Source organism: Podarcis vaucheri (assembly GCF_965113315.1).
Source record: "Podarcis vaucheri genome assembly, chromosome: 9".
NCBI classification, from domain to species: Eukaryota; Metazoa; Chordata; class Lepidosauria; order Squamata; family Lacertidae; genus Podarcis; species Podarcis vaucheri.
The window spans coordinates 2,471,805-2,485,535 of NC_138767.1; the positions used below are offsets into that span (position 1 = coordinate 2,471,805).

Below are 13,731 nucleotides of genomic sequence, written 5' to 3' on the forward strand. Positions count from 1 at the left end.
TTTGAAGGTGACCCGAAAACGGCAATTAATTCAGAATGCAGCAGCTAGACTGGTGACTGGGAGTGGCCGCCAGGACCACAAAACACTGGTCCTGAGAGATCTGCATTGGCTCCCAGTACGTTTTCTGAGCACAATTCAAAGTGTTGGTGCTGACCTTTAAAGCCCTAAACGGCCTCAGCCCAGTATACCTGAAGGAGCGTCTCCACCCCCATCATTCAGCCCAGACACTGAGGTCCAGCTCCGAGGGCCTTCTGGAGGTTCCCTCATTGAGAGAAGAGAGGTTACAGGGAACCTAGCAGAGGGTCTTCTTGGTAGTGGCACCCACCCTGTGGAACGCCCTCCCTTCAGATGCGAAGGAAATAAGCAGCTATCCTATCTTTAAAAGACATCTGAAGGCAGCCCTGTTCAGGGATGTTTTTAATATTTAACGCTGTATTGTTTTTAACACTCGATTGGGAGCCGCCCAGAGTGGCTGGGGAAACTCAGCCAGATGGGCGGGATATAAATAATAAATTATTATTATTATTATAAAAGCCTGAGGTTTTGGGGGCAATTCAATCACTGTTTTACAAGCTACAATAAAGAGCTTGAAATTGGCAGATGAAGATGATGGAGTTTATGGAGCTGGCTGATCTCACCGGGAGAATCCGCGACCAGAAAGAACAGGAACACCAAGAAGACTGGAAGAAATTTAAAGACTATTTGAATAAATATTGTAATATTAAAGAGATGTAATCACTCGAAAGAATTAATTAGGCCTAGGATTAAATTAGGATTAAATATATAAATAAGAAAATGTACAATAAGAAAAGTTAGGAAATATGATTATGACTGTGATATGGTTTTATGAAACAATGATATTGGAAACTGCTATATATAATTACTACGAGATTCAGATGGAAGAGATTTGAGGAAGTCAAATAATATGTTTATGAAGATGGATCTTAACTAATTACCATATTTTTCGCTCTATAACACGCACCCAACCATAACACGCACGTAGTTTTTAGAGGAGGAAAATCCGTAGGCATGCCACCCGTAGGCATTCCCTCCATAACACGCAGACATTTCCCCTTACTTTCTAGGAGGAAAAAAGTGAGTGTTATGGTGCAAAAAATACGGTAATTAAGTGTTAGTGTAGTGATGATTTGTTGTATTTTATGTTCTATATTCTTTTTTCTTTTTCTTTTTTCTGTTTCAGTCTTTTTCCTTTATTATTGTCAACTTTTTCTTTTGTTATGTCTATGTATGGAAAATAATAAATATTATTATGGGGGGAAAATAAGGAGCTTGAATTTACTCCAGGACTCCGAGTATATTTCAGAGAGAGAGAGAGAGAGAGAGAGAGAGAGAGAAAATGAGAATGGAGGAGGAAGAGAGAATGAAAAGGAGCAGGGGAAGAATCAGTGTGGGGCGGAAAAGAGTGATGCCGTCTTCGGCAAAGGTACCCATCCCTCACCTGCGTCTCGGAGAGGTTGAGCTGCCGGGCCAGTTCCGTCCTCTCTCTGCCCACCACGTACTGGCAGCGCTGGAACTCCAGCTCTAACCGGTAGAGCTGCTCAGCGGTGAAAGAAGTCCTGGTCCTCTTCGGCCGGTCCAGGTCCAGACCTTTGGGAAGGACGATCTCCCGGATGGTCCCTTTGGCATCTGGGGGCGAAAGCAAAGGGGAGGTCATCGGAAAAGGAGAGGAGCCCACGCTGGATCAGGCCAGTGGCCCATCTAGCTCAGGATCCTGTTCTCACAGGGTCTGACCCTGGGGAAACAGCAAGCAGGATTCGAACGCAAGACCACTTTCTCCCCTCCTGTGGTTTCCAGTAACTGGTCTTCAGAAGCAGGACTGCCTCCAACTGTGGATGACAGAGCCTAGGAATCCTGGCTAGTCGCCATCGACAGCCCTCTCCTCCACGACTTTGGCTAACCCTCTTTGATTGTCCCTGCCTCTTGTGGGAGGGAGTTCTATAGTCTAACTCTGTGCTTCCTCTGCCTCTTTTATCTGTCCTGAACCTTCCAATATTCAGCTTCATTTGATGTCCATGAATAAACAAATAAAATAAAAATAAATACCGTATTTTTTTGCACCATAACACTCACTTTTTTCCTCCTAGAAAGTAAGGGGAAATGTCTGTGCGTGTTATGGAGGGAATGCCTACGGGTGGCGGGGGGGATCTGCTGCAGTCGTGAGCAGAGGATCCATGGTTCCCCTTCCTTCCCTCCTCCGTGGCTCGCTTTGAAACAGCAAAGCGGGAGAAGAGCCACTGAGTGGGGAGGAGAGAGGGACAGAGAGCCTGCTTCTTTAAAGGAGCAAAGCAGGAGGGGAGAGGAGCCACTTACATGAGTGTAAGCGGCTCCTGTCTGGTTGGTTCCTTTAAAGCAAGCAGGCTCTCTGTCCCTCTCTCCTCCCCACTCAGCTCGCTACATAGCAGCAAAGTTTTTCAGCTTGCTAAGCCGGGGATGAGCGGGGAGGAGGAAGAAAAGCAGAGCTTGCTTGCTTTAAAGGAGCAAAGCAGGAGAGGAGAGGAGCCTTCTCCCCTTATACCCCTCTTCTTCATTATTAGCAGCATCCTTCTCCACCCACCCCACGCGTGCTCCTTGTCTCTTGAGTGCTTTTCCTTCCGTCCCCACTTAAAACGTGGTTACAAAGCATGGATCCACATGGATCCTCAGGATTTTTGCATTGGTCTACACCAAACTCACTGTCAGATCACATGTCTGTGGCCACAGCATGAACTACAAAAATCATACATCCACTGTTTCATTTAGAATATTTTTTTCCTTGCTTTCCTCCTCTAAAAACTATGTGCATGTTATGGTCGGGTGCGTGTTATAGAGCGAAAAATACAGTAAATAAATTTCATTTATACCCCGCCCTCCCCGGCCAGAGCCGGGCTCAGGGTGGCTAACACCAATAAAATCACAGTAAAAACATGAGGGGGGGGGACCCAATTTAAAATAAATTGAATTTAAAATGCAATTTAAAATGCAGCCTCATTTTAAAAGTAGCCCATAGATCAAGACCGTAAGGGGAGGGAAACATAAGGGTCAGATTGAGTCCAGATTGAGTCCAAAGGCCAGGGGGACAGCTCTATGTTGCAGGCCCTGCGGAAAGATGTCAAGTCCCACAGGGCCCTGGTCTCTTGTGGCAGAGCGTTCCACCAAGTCGGGGCCAGTACTGAAAAGGCCCTGGCCCTAGTGGAGACCAGTCTAACCACCTTGCGACCTGGGACCTCCAAAGTGTTGTCATTTGCGGACCTTAAGGTCCTCCACGGGACATAACAGGAGAGGCAGTCCCGCAGGTACATGGGTCCTAGGCTGCATAGGGCTTTAAAGGTCAAAACCAGCACCTTAAACCTGACCCTGTACTCCACCGGAAGCCAGCGCAGTTGGTAAAGTGCTGGATGAATGTGATCCCGTGGCAAGGACCCAGTAAGGAGTCTCGCCATGGCATTCTGCACCCGCTGAAGTTTCTGGGTCAGTTTCAAGGGCAGTCCTGTGTAGAGCGAATTACAATAATGAAGCCTGGAAGTGAGTTGAATAGGATCCAAAAGGCAGCAGTCTGATTGGTCCTAGAACAATAGGATCCAAAATGCAGTGGTCTGATTGGTCCTAGAACGATAGGATCCAAAATGCAGTGGTCTGATTGGTCCTAGAACGATAGGATCCAGAATGAAGCAGTCTGATTGGTCCTAGAACAATAGGATCCAAAATGCAGTGGTCTGATTGGTCCTAGAACAATAGGATCCAAAAGGCAGCAGTCTGATTGGTCCTAGAACAATAGGATCCAAAATGCAGTGGTCTGATTGGTCCTAGAGCAATAGGATCTAAAAGGGAGCAGTCTGATTGGTCCTAGAACAATAGGATCCAGAATGCAGCGGTCTGATTGGTCCTAGAACAATAGGATTCAGAATGCAGTGGTCTGATTGGTCCTAGAACAATAGGGTTCAGAATGCAGCAGTCTGATTGGTCCACAGGAGCCACCCAATCCAGCTCCAGGTGGAAGTGAATCCGCAACCTGATTGGCCCACAGGAGAATCCCAGAATTAGCCAATCACGTGGGGCCCATTGTGTAAATAATGTATATAAAGCAGACATTCTGGGGGAACTTCCATTCCTCCTCACCACTATGAGCTGAATCAAGAGCATGAAATCCACTCTCGACTATATTTCATCCCCCATGTCAGCATCTTCTGTTTCAGCCAGCAGGGCTGTTTGTTGTATTCTACAACTGCTAATTACAAAATTACCTGGGCTGAACTTTCATGCAACTCATTTCCCTCTGATATCTCACTGTCTACAATTCTTCCTCCGTTCCCATGGAGAGTGGTAGACTTGCAACCGAGGAGAACGCTTCATGCATTTAATACAGTGGATGGCGGTCTATGAAATCTTATGCCGGGGTAATTACTGGTCTGTGACCGTAATAAATCGCTTGGCTTGACTAATGTGATGATAAACGTTTCTTTGCCTTTAAGGCACCGCAGGACCCTTGGTTGTTTTTCCTGCAAGAGAGGGATGCAGATTCTACTTCTCTGGAAATTGAGTTCGGTTCATATTGCTCTGGGATCCCTTGGGATGAAGGCTGGTCTAGGCATGAGTGGGAGAGAGAGAGATTGCTTTGCTGCCATCTCGATATACGTCCCAGTTGTGGTGGCTTGACAGAGATTGAGAATGCCTGTGCAGCAAGTCCAAAAACGCCCAGAGTGGTTTAGCAATCAATGCCTCTTCCCAGGGAACTCTGGGAATTGTAGTTCTGTGAGAGGAGGAAGAGGGGCTTTTTGACACCGCTCAGCGCCCTTAGCGAACTATAGCTCCCAGAGATCTTTGGCAGTATCCTAGCACTTTAAATGTGTGGCATGAATGAGGCCTTAGGCGCTCCTCTAAGGCTCTGTTCACACTCCTTATGCAATCCCAGAGGTGGGTTTTCCATCTGTGTTCACACAACCCTTATCAAAATTGCAAATATATCCTGTACTTTGTTGTAAGGTGCTGCCTTTCCATGTGCTGTAGCTCCAGCCAGCTGCACACCAGTGGGAGCCCTTAAGCTTTCCAAACTTTTCATGTTGGCAACGTACTTTTTAGACACAGTAAATCAATTTTACTAGCAAACTGGAGGTTAAATTAACCCATTTCCAGCCCTGGGAGGTGTGTGGGGAGCAGTCAAGTCCTCATGACACACAGTTTGGAAAGCTCTGCCTTAAGCGGTTCCTGTTTCCTCTCTAGCCAAGGTGTGAACACTTTAGCATTAGGGTGAAGACATCAGTCCCTGAAAAACAACAATTTCACTACCTCCAAGGCAAGGATGTGAACAGACACATCAAGGCAAAGGGACATCTGCCGGCTGAAATCACACACTGCAAGTCAAACAACAAAGGCAGAAGGTGCCTGGTGGAAAAGCAAAACAAAACTGGGGTGGCAAGGGGTGAATTGAGCTGCCTGAGCTCAAACTCATCTCTCTCTCTCTCTCTCTCTCTCTCTCTCTCTCTCTCTCTCTCTCTCACACACACACACACACACACACACACACGGCCACTTGTCAATCCTCTGATGTCCCCATAATGCATGGTGGTGGCCTTATCACGAATAAGTTCCATGGAAGTGAGAGCTGGACCATCAAGAAGGCTGATCGCCGAAGAATGGATGCTTTTGAATTCTGGTGCTGGAGGAGACTCTTGAGAGTCCCATGGACTGCAAGAAGATCCAACCTCTCCATTCTGAAGGAAATCAGCCCTGAGTGCTCACTGGAAGGACAGATCCTGAAGCTGAGGCTCCAAGACTTTGGCCACCTCATGAGAAGAGAAGACTCCCTGGTAAAGACCCTGATGTTGGGAAAGATGGAGGGCACAAGAAGAAGGGGACGACGGAGGACGAGATGGTTGGACAGTGTTCTTGAAGCTACAAACATGAGTTTGACCAAACTGCGGGAGGCAGTGGAAGACAGGAGTGCCTGGCATGCTCTGGTCCAGGGGGTCACGAAGAGGCAGACACGATTAAACGACTAAACAACAGCAACAACAAGCTCTTTTATACAGTAACAAACCACACACTTCTGATGGAGCTCCTTGGGGCAAAACAGGGGAATATCCAGGAATCCTTGTCTTGTCTGCCTGTGCCAGCATCTACCAGTGCCAGTGTTCAAATGATTTAATGTTGTACACTTCTAAGGAATACGTTAGATAGAAAAAGACAAGAGAAGATGAAGAAATTAGAATGTGAATGTACTACGGGACTGACAAAATAGGAATTGCATTTTGTACATGCTAGACTCGGTGGTATAAGCTACATTTTAATACGTTATGTCATGATGTTGATTTTGACATTATGAGAAGCTGTATCTAATTTTGAGAAGTAGTTTCTAGTAAATAACTTTACAGTTGTTGTTATACGGCCTATTACGTTTACGGGTTTTTTTCAATTGGATTTGCATAATAGAGGCATTCTAGTGGTTTTGATTTTGGGCCTGAGTTCAAGTCACGCTGCACAGGGAGATCCAAGCTGACCCAAGCAGTGCTTGAAGCCACCCTTGGTCAGCTGATGGACGGGGACTTCAAGCCCTGCTTGGATCAGCTACATTCTGGTGTTTCTGATCGGAATAACGAAGCCTGGGTAACCCTAGAGAAGCTTGAAGTCAACACTGACCAGCTGATTATACTATGAGGCTGCCTGCTTTTCATGGATGAGGGAATGGTTTCAACAATAAGAAGAGCCTGTTGGATCAGGTCAATGGTCCATCCAGTCCAGCATTCTGTTCTCACTGTGGCCAACCAGGTGCCCTTGGGACTTCCAGCAACTGCTGCCTCCACTTGTGGATTCAGACTGTTAACTATTAACAGACCTATTTGCCATGGATTTGTCTTACCCTTTCAAAAAGCCACCTAACCCAGTGCCCCTTGTGGCAGTGAGTTCCATAGGTCAAATATCCATTGTGTGAAGAATAACTTCCCGTTGCCCATTTGAACCTCACGGCCATCCTTCCTCCTTACGTGAATGGATTACCTGCCATGGATGTTCTAGCTGAGGTTCCTGCATTGTAGGGGTTGGACTAGATGACCCTTGGGGATCCCTTTCCACTCCACAGTTCAATTCTTCTTAGTGTATTAACTTATGGTCTCTGGGTGAGGTTTGGGAGCTGCACGGTCAGGGAAAAAACAATCCTGTCCAGGGTTGTAAAGACTGCGGAGAGAATAATTGGGTACACTCTTCCCACCTTGGATCAAATCTATGCTTCCAGGTGCCATAAGAAAGCTGCAGAGATAGTGCAGAATAGTGTGCACCCCGGAAATGATCTCTTTCAGCTTCTGCCTTCTGGACGAAGGTCCAGGGTTATAAAGACTAGGACTAGCCGCCTGAGAAACAGTTTCTATCCAAATGCGATTTTGGTTTTAAACACAGTGTAAGGTAGTCTCTGTGGGAGTATATTGTATTTAATTATGGGGTATCAGAGTTTTTAGGGGGCTAACCAGGTTGGGATAGCAGACTTGTTGGGTTTTGAATGTCTGATGTAGATTTTTTCCATTTCGTTGTTCTGTATGGGACAATGACAATAACGATTATCGTATCATATCATAGTATCAGCATAGCATTGTAAGAAAACTTTCCTTCCGTTATCTCCACCCCCATTCATACTTCACAAACTACACTTCTCAACTTCAGCAGGGATTCCTACACTGTAGATCAGGGGTCTGCAACCTTTAAGACAAAAAGAGCCACTTGGACCCGTTTCCGAAGAAAAAACAACAACTGGGAGCCGCAAAACCATTGCAACATTTAAAACAAGTATATCTCTGGAGCCACGATCTGACAGCGGGCGGGAAGGTGACGTTGGGACGGTGCGTGACTAACGCATGCACCGCCCCCATGCGACATCACAGCCAGTACAGCGCCTACCACAGTGGGGAGTGTCGGGGCGCACAATGCGCCTCCTCCCCTCGCTAGTATCCGCCCCGGAGCCACGGCAAAGGTGTAAAAGAGCCACATGCGGCTCCGGAGCCGCAGGTTGCAGACCCCTGCTGTAGATCATTGAGCTCCATGGAGAGAGAAAGTGGGACACAGCTGCCACTGTTCTTAAGTGTTTTAAATACGCTTTTATTTTATTTATTTTATCACTTTTGTATTTGCCAGTGTGAGCTCTTTTGGGAGGAAGCAGGGGATAGATGTTTAACGAACAAACAAATATTGAAAGCACAGATTTAAAGATTGCCCGTCCAACTTACACTTGGGAACAAAACTGCCTCTTTTTCCAGCCCCTTTCCTTTCCTTTATACAGTGGTACCTCAGGTTACAGGCGCTTCAGGTTACAGACTCCGCTAACCCAGAAATAGTACCTCAGGTTAAGAACTTTGCTTCAGGATGAGAACAGAAATCATGCTTCAGTGGTGCAGCGGCAGAGGGAGGCCCCATTAGCTAAAGTGGTGCTTCAGGTTAAGAACAATTTCAGGTTAAGAACGAACCTCCAGAACGAATTAAGTACTTAACCTGAGGTACCACTGTATTGTTGTTCCCAAAGTGGGAGGTGCCACTCCTTGGGAGGCAATGGGATTACCTGGGAGGGGGTGCACACATATAATTATGTGTACTGGGGCATTAAAGGTAAAGGGACCCCTGACCATTAGGTCCAGTCATGGCCGACTCTGGGGTTGCGGTGCTCATCTCACTTCATTGGCCGAGGGAGCCGGCGCACAGCTTCCGGGTCATGTGGCCAGCATGACTAAGCCGTTTATGGCGAACCAGAGCAGTGCATGGAAACGCTGTTTACCTTCCCGCCAGAGTGGTACCTATTTATCTACTTGCACTTTGACGTGCTTTCGAACTGCTAGGTTGGCAGGAGCAGGGACCGAGCAACGGGAGCTCACCCCTTTGCAGGGATTCGAACCACCGACCTTCTGATTGGCGAGTCCAAGGCTCTGTGGTTTAACCCACAGTGCCACCCGCGTCCACTGGGGCAGTAGGGAGGAGTAAATGACTATCAGACTTTTAAAAGCTGTTACTGCTGGATCAAGTACATCCATTTTGTTGAATTAAAGAGTCTGAATGACTGTGAAAATTAAGTTTTACTCTTTTGAATTTTATTGCGTTATCCTGCATTGCAGGGGGTCGGAATAGAATGGTCAATTCCAATTCTACGATTCCATGACCTTCCTTAAGTGGGTCATGAAACCACTCTCAGAATCACAGAATTGTAGAGTTGGAACCCAAAGGTCATCTAGTCCCACCCCCTGGATAAATGCTTTTTGTGGGGGAAAGGGGTCATTGGGAATGAGTTTATGGAACCGAGGAGCCGATGGCTCCCCCAAAGCTCAGGAGCCTCTGTTTTCGAGCTGGGCTGGCCTTTCTAAAAAGCGCTTGGAGGAACAAATTCTCAGAAATCACCTCTGACCCTCTCCTTGGACTGCCTTTGCGGATAAGACCCATGTACCTACGGGACCGCCTCTCCCGGTCTGCCCCGCGGAGGATCTTAAGGTCCACAAATGGAGATCCCAAGTCGCAAAGTGGTTAGATTGGTCTCAACTAGGGCCAGGGCCTTTTCAGTACTGGCCCCGACTTGGTGGAATGCTCTGTCACAAGAGACCAGGGCCCTGTGGATTACCTGCAAGACAGAGCTGTTCTGTCTGGCCTTTGGTTTGGATTCAGTCTGACCCTTCTGTTTCCCTCCCCTTATGGTTTTGATCTATGGACTACTTTTAAAATGAGGCTGCATTTTAAATTGAATTTTAACCTGTATTTTAAATTTGTCCCCCCCCCCAATTATGTATTTACTGTAATTATACTGGTGTTAGCCGCCCTGAGCCTGGCGAGGGCGGGGCATAAATAAAAATTATTATTATTATTATTATTTATTAGAAGAGAGGGTTCACAAGTCACTGAGCTCAGCCCCATCTTTGGAAGGGCTGATACTTATTATACTGACTTAACCGTTTAAAACAGTTTCTAGATTTCTGCCTCTCCCCTTTCTTGGGTCAGCTTGCCAAAGCAGCAAAACCACAAACTGAAACGGGATGCAGCCGCTTTAAAATATTGAGTTTCAAGACGATGGCCTCAATTTATATCGTTTATTAACAATGGTGCCGTAATCTCCCTTCCAACTCAGTCGCAGCAGCCATAATGGAGAAATTATCTCAATGCTCTTGATCTGAAGGATATTATATACCCTGCGGATGGGAGCTTAATCTGTAATGTAAAAAAAATTCTCCAAGTCTGTTTCGATGCCATACGGAGAAGACTGCCTGCAAGCCTTAACATCTGTATATGCATTTGTCCTGGAAGACAAAACCTTACGCTTAGCAATTGTTCCTTAAAAGCAATTTCAACAAAGTTTGGAATAAATAAAATAAAACGTCTTGTGCAAAAGAAGGAGGAGGTTATAACAGACCCTAAAATCCATTTCATGAATTTGTATACTACTTTATGAAAATGGCTTATATTTCTTTTAAAAGATTAAGCTTCAGTGCATAAAGATATATTAAAAATTGAAGGTACCGTATTTTTCGCACTATAGGACGCACTTTTTCCCCTCCAAAAATGAAGGGGAAATGTGTGTGCGTCCTATGGTGCGAATGCAGGCTTTCGCTGAAGCCTGGAGAGCGAGAGGGGTCGGTGCGCACTTGTCTAGAAGGCTGGCGGGGGGAGAAGCCTGCTCCTCCCCGTCGCCAGCCCCGCAAACTCGGGGGACAGCGGCAGGGGCACAGCGCGCCTTTGCCGCTGTCCCCCGACTTGTCTAGAAGGCTGGCGGGGGGGAGAAGCCTGCTCCTCCCCGTCGCCAGCCCCGCAAACTCGGGAGAGAGTTGCAGGGGCGCAGCGCGCCCTTCCCGCTGTCCCCCGACTTGGTTAGAAGGCTGGCGGGGGGGGGAGCCTGGTTTTGCGGGAGGCGGGGGAATCCCCCCGCCTCCCAGGAAAGCCAGGAGAAGCCGTGGTCTCTTTAAAGGGTTTGCACGGCTTCTGCGGGCTTTTGGGAGAGGTGAGGGAATCCCCCCACCTCCCAGTAAAGCCAGGAAAGCCCTGTGCAGCCCCTCCGCCAAGGAGAGGCTGCACGGGGCTAAAGGGGAAGCCAAAACAGCGAGCGGGATCCATCCCGCTCGCTGCCTTGGCTTGATCCATAGCTGCACGCAACCCCTCCGGCAGGGAGAGGTTGTGTGCAGCCTGTACGCTGCTCTTTGGGGCTGCGGGGGGGGGGAATTTTTTTCTTGAATTCCCCCCCTAAAAACTGGGTGCGCCCTATGGTCCGGTGCGCCCTATGGTGCGAAAAATACGGTATATAAAGAGTCAGCGTGGCCCCGCAGGGGTTAGAGTGTCAGACTAGGACCTGCGAGACCTGGGTTCAAAACCCCATTCAGCCATGAAGCTGACTTTGTGTGACCATTGGCCAGCTGGCCTAGCCAGATGGGTGGGGTATAAAAAATAAATTATTATTATATTATTATTATCTCAGCCTAACCTACCTCACATCATTGTTGTGGTTTTTAAATGAGGAGGTCCTTGGGGAAAAAGCTGGGATAAATAATCAATAGATCAATACATATTGTAAAACGCAAAACAAATGAAGCATAAAAATTTCCTAGACTGAAATCCACCACGTCATATTCCCCATCAGAATAATATATTATTTTCCTCGAAAAAAATGTTGAAATATACATTTGTTAAGAAACCAGAGGCCTTTCTTCTTGGAATAATAGGGTTGGAATTGCCCAAAAAAGATGTTAGATTGTCTTTGTATGCCACAACTGCAGCTCAAATTTTATTAGCCAAGAATTGGAAAACACAAGAAATACCAACAGTGGAGGAATGGCCGATGAAGATAATGGACTTTTTGGAGCTAGCCGACCTGACTGGAAGAATCTGTGGCCAGAAGGAGGAGGAGCACCAGGAAGAATGGAAGAAATTCAAAGACTATTTATCCAAATATGCTAAGATAAATTAAATAGAAATACTTGCAAAATAACAGATAGGCCAAGGATCTAAATATGTGAAATTAAAAAACAATATGTTTAAAGTTAAGCTGAAAAGAGATAAAGATGTTAAGAGGATTAAGTAAATCTTGTGAAATACTATTTTGGAAAACCGTTACAATGATATATAATGAAATTCAGTCAAGGGAATTTGAGGAAGTCATTTAATTATGATATTAACAATGGATTAAGTTCAGTTATGATTTGTGTTTGTTTATTTGTCTAATAATGTGGAAAATTAATTGTAAAAATTTTGGGGGGAAAGATATTATTTTCCTCAACCGCGTTCTAGTTTCTGCTGCGATGCCTGCAGATTTTGGCACTGTTATTTTGTGGAAATATGCCCATCCCTTTTAATAGGGTCTCAATCTTACGTGTAACAGATTGTTACTGGGTTGTTATTGTTGTTTTTAAAAAGGAGGAGGAATATTGCACCCTTTCTCTTTTGGATAATTATAGACCAGGGCCGTGGCAGAAAGCAGCCTGTCAAACCATCACCTGCCATTCCGCTATTCATGCAAAATCCATTGCACAAAAGGGCCCTTTCTTCAAAGGAGCATCTGAGGAAAGCATGCTTGTTCCCTGTGTCTCTTTAAGACTTCTGTCCCTGCCTTTCCCTATAGCATGGAAGGAACACTAAATGCAACAATCTAAAAAGAGAAGGGTCAATTCAATAAAATTTGAAAAGCAAGCGGCTAAAACAAAACAAAATTGCGTACGTCAGGCGAAAACCATCCTTCTCGAACCAGGCCTTTGGCTTCTAATGATCATTCTAGGGCAGTGGTTCTCAAACCTTCCCCCCTGCACCACACAAAATTGGCTTGCACCATGCCAAATTTTTCATTGATAAGAAATATGCTGGAAAACACAGCTAGGATTGTCCTCAGTATGACTTGATGCTCTTGCTCTCATTTTGAAAAGGTAAAATAAAAAAATTCCTTCCAGTAGCACCTTAAAGACCAACTAAGTTAGTTCTTGGTATGAGCTTTCGTGTGCATGTGCACTTCTTCAGATGTGTGTCTTTGTTCAGATCTATACAAGATCTCAAAGTAGCTGTTTTACTACAAAGGAATTTCAGAAATAGACTGGAAAGAGAAGCTGCTGAATTGCAACTCATTACCAAACTCAAAACCATGGAGAGACCTGGTTTGAACAAAGACATTGGATTCTTATCCCATTATACATAACTAAGCCTTTTCACCCCTTGCCTTTTCCTGTAAGACCTATTACAGTCGTTAAGAGTCGTCAACAGGCTCATCTCAGCTATCTGCCAATCTCCCATTCCCACCACCCTTCTGAGTAATACCCCTCCCCACCTTCTCACTATATAGAAGGGTCTGGCAACTTCTGTTTCAGTGTATCTGAAGAAGTGTGCATGCACATGAAAGCTCATACCAAGAACTAACTTAGTTGGTCTTTAAGGTGCTACTGGAAGGGATTTTTTTATTTTGACTATGGCAGACCAACACGGCTACCTATCTGTAATTTGAAAAGGTATCTATCCATATTCTGCAAATAATAATAAAACTGATACTATACCATACCCTCCAACATTTCTCCAGTGAAAATAGGGACGTCCTATTCCATAATAATAATAATAATAATGATGATGATGATGATGATAATAATAATAATATTTTTATCCTGCCCAGCTGACTGGGTTGCCCCAGGCACTCTGGGCGGCTTCTAACATATATAAAAACATTAAAAATTTAAAAACCTGCTTATACAGGGCTGCCTTCAGATTTATTCTAAAGTTTGTTTAGTTACTCGCCTCCTCCGCCAAAATACCCTT

At 45.6% G+C, this 13,731-nt stretch overlaps 1 protein-coding gene across 1 annotated transcript in view; it reads right to left on the reverse strand.

The window, feature by feature from the left end:
• The window catches only part of VAX2 (ventral anterior homeobox 2), a 62,637-nt gene that overhangs the window by 17,700 nt on the left and 31,206 nt on the right, over window positions 1-13,731 (reverse strand). Inside the window, exon 2 of the mRNA XM_082236631.1 lies at window positions 1,460-1,647. Coding sequence (XP_082092757.1) covers window positions 1,460-1,647 — 188 coding nt within the window. The remainder of the gene's footprint in view (window positions 1-1,459; window positions 1,648-13,731) is intronic.